The following is a 2,963-nucleotide window of genomic DNA, read 5'->3' as shown; positions in this document are numbered from 1 at the left end:
TGGGTTGTTACCAACATCTGGTGAAAATTTCATGTCATTAGCCCCTCTAGTAATATATTTACTGAGAAAAATGGTGACGTGTTCAATACTTATTTTACCCGCTGTATATCAGTTTAATCACAAGTTTAATCATTTTTAATACTACTTAGTTTTATGTTTTATGATATAGTAAGTCAGCATGTGTTTTTAAAGAAAGTAGCTTGGTGTTTCAAAGAGCAGAAAATGAAACAACGTTTCACTCTATGAAACCTAATTTCATTTATATATAGATTTTTTTAAAGCAAGTACGAGAAAATGTTCAAAAAAAATTTTTTTTGATATTTCCTTCTAAGGGAAAAAGCTTTCTCCCATTTTCATCTTAGTTGTCAGAAAAAAAGACAGACTACCGTGTTCAGATGGGTGATGATTACTTATTGATTTCTTACCAGTTTGGCATAACCCCTGTGGTCCAATATAAGGTTCTCTGGTTTCAGGTCTCGGTAGATGATACCTTTGGAATGCAGATAAGCAAAGGCCTCCACCACACAAGCTGTGTAAAATCTGGTGGTTGAGTCTTCAAAAGAGCCCCTGGAAACACGGCAGGACAACCGAGTGGAACGGTGAATAAAACGAGGGACGATGCAGAGCGATAGTGAATTTGATTTGCTCAAGGTTTCAGRTTATAATTTATTAAACACATGAACTCTATATTTGTGCAACTAAAATTGGCTTTATTAGATCTGCTGTCACAGTGCTTACCGGTCTCGAAGGATGGTCCACAGTTCTCCTCCTAAACAAGCTTCCATCAACATGTAGAGGTATTTACTGTCTTTGAAGGTTCTATATAGTCTAAAAAAAAAAAAAAAAAGTTTATTCCAAACAGCCATAAATGCTATAAATATCTAACATTTGGATAGTGGACTAACAAACATTGGGTTAAAAATAAAACAGTATTTCTTCATTTTTTTTACATATTTGAACAACCTTTTCCAGGGATTTTATTGTCATGTATAAATAACATCTTCTTTTTATCTTTTAAATGTATGAATCAAGCCACATCATCCTTTATATTCTGCATTTGTCATAATGTAATAAACCCCCACCAAAAAAAAATAAATAAAAATTTATGTTGGTCCATACCATTTTCCTTTGGTTTCATTTGAATTACTAATATCTTTATTAGATTTTTTTTTCTTTTTTTATGGCACATGCTTTGGCAAATATTTGTTCCAGACACTGCTTTCTCCTAGGCTCCATCAAACTTTATCTTATCAGCTAAAGAAAATATTTATATATATTGTATATTTTCATATGGATARATCAAAAGCACTTTATATGAATTATATATGAGTATTGAACCAGGTTTTGGGAAGTGCATCTCTCCCCCAAATTTCARTACTGCTGCAGCTTGATTTTGGCTCCCAAATAGTAGCGTGCTGATGCTTATGAAGTGTCTCGTCTTTGAGGTTTCTGGTATCGTGCGTGTTCAGGCAGTTCCTCGCCAAGTCAGGACAGCCTAAACTAGACACATACCAAGCCCAAATTAAGAAATCTGCAGCATACAAATGCCTTTTCATAACTAGGATTATGCAGTTAGCCTTTTATTGAAATTGCATAATTTGCTTTGCTATAATGATCATAAAAATGAATTTAATTGCAGGTTTTGTTTAATTGTTTTAGGAAACCTTTACTAACAAGCTCTTGCTCAGTCAACCCCACAGATAAAACTTTTGTAATTAAACACAGGTACTCCTGGCTCCAAGTTAATAAAGCAAAGATCTTCAAGAAATGTCAAGCATAAAAAAAATATATATGATCCATGTGGCCTTTTTAACAGCTGTTCAGGGTGTGTACCTAACAATAAAGTCAGAGTGGGCCTCTTGCATGATGAGCTTCTCTGAACGAATGTGCTCCTGCTGTCTCGTGTCAACAATGTGCCGCTTCTTCAGGATCTTCATGGCGAAGGTCTTGTTCTCGTCGCTTTTGAGTTGAACCTGAGGAAGAAGTGGAGAAGTCGGAATAAAAACCTGCTTCATAACACCCTCCACAGTTTGACAAACAGTTTTTGTTCCTTTTCAATGCTGCATTTGCTGTGTCCCGTACCAACTCAACACGTCCAAAACCACCAACCCCCAGGGTGTCGATGATGTTAAAGTCAGCCAGGTTGAGACTGAAGAAAAACGCGTTCTCTGCCTCATACCTAAGAAAAACATGGGAAAAAGATTAGAGACAAGATGAAGGATGAAAGAACACATAATCCACTTTCAACAACCTGAGAAAAAAAAATATCCGTTTTTCCCTGAGCTCATTTGTTTGCAAATCTTAGGGGGATTTAGATCCCAGTAATCTATCAAGGATGTTTTTGAGGATGTGGAGTGTATAAATGCTAACACATGAACAGGAAGTATTTGAGTGGAGTCCCCTGGCAAATTGTCCTGACCCCCTGTTTGAACACAGACTAACTGTCCCCGGCCCTGTCCCCTTTTTTCTTGACAAGAAAGAACAAAAACGGGCCGGCAGACACACGGGCCGCTCACTCCTCAGTTGGCTGTGAAGACATGCCTTGGCTCTGCCCCCTGAACACTGAACACCACAATATGCAACTGCTGACCCGCCGCCGCATGCTGGCGGCAGAGATTGTTTCCACGTGTCCATCGCATATCCCCAGATGGCCCCTGTCTTTTCTGGGGCTTGTTCGATCCAGACAGAGTTTCATCAGCTCAGCCTCTGGATCACTGAGCTCAGGACAGATCTGAGACTGGAGGCCTTTTAGGCTCCTTCAAACTTCACAATCAGATTTTTCTTTTTTCTTTTCTTTTCATGAATACAGTTTGACTGCATGTTATAAAATATCTACTAAAGCAGAGTTGTAAAGTACCTAAGTATAAATACTTCTTTACTGTACTTAAGTACAATTTTTGGGTATGTGCTTTACTTGAGTAATTATTTTTCAGCCTACTTTTTACTTCTACTTCTTACATTTT

The 2,963-nt window shown here is 37.5% G+C and overlaps 1 protein-coding gene across 2 annotated transcripts in view; it reads right to left on the bottom strand.

Annotated features, from left to right (window-relative positions):
* The window catches only part of LOC106513507 (protein kinase cGMP-dependent 1), a 117,589-nt gene that overhangs the window by 2,761 nt on the left and 111,865 nt on the right, over positions 1-2,963 (bottom strand). For both annotated transcript variants that reach the window (XM_014002387.1, XM_014002378.1), the window contains exons 10-13: positions 2,083-2,179; positions 1,834-1,973; positions 739-828; positions 426-567 (exon numbers count right to left, since the gene is read on the bottom strand). In XM_014002387.1, coding sequence (XP_013857841.1) covers positions 426-567; positions 739-828; positions 1,834-1,973; positions 2,083-2,179 — 469 coding nt within the window. The remainder of the gene's footprint in view (positions 1-425; positions 568-738; positions 829-1,833; positions 1,974-2,082; positions 2,180-2,963) is intronic.

Source organism: Austrofundulus limnaeus, unplaced genomic scaffold (assembly GCF_001266775.1).
Source record: "Austrofundulus limnaeus strain Quisiro unplaced genomic scaffold, Austrofundulus_limnaeus-1.0 Scaffold0, whole genome shotgun sequence".
NCBI lineage: Eukaryota > Metazoa > Chordata > Actinopteri > Cyprinodontiformes > Rivulidae > Austrofundulus > Austrofundulus limnaeus.
Note: the sequence above shows the minus strand (reverse complement) of the source record. Positions and strands in the feature narration are given on the sequence as shown.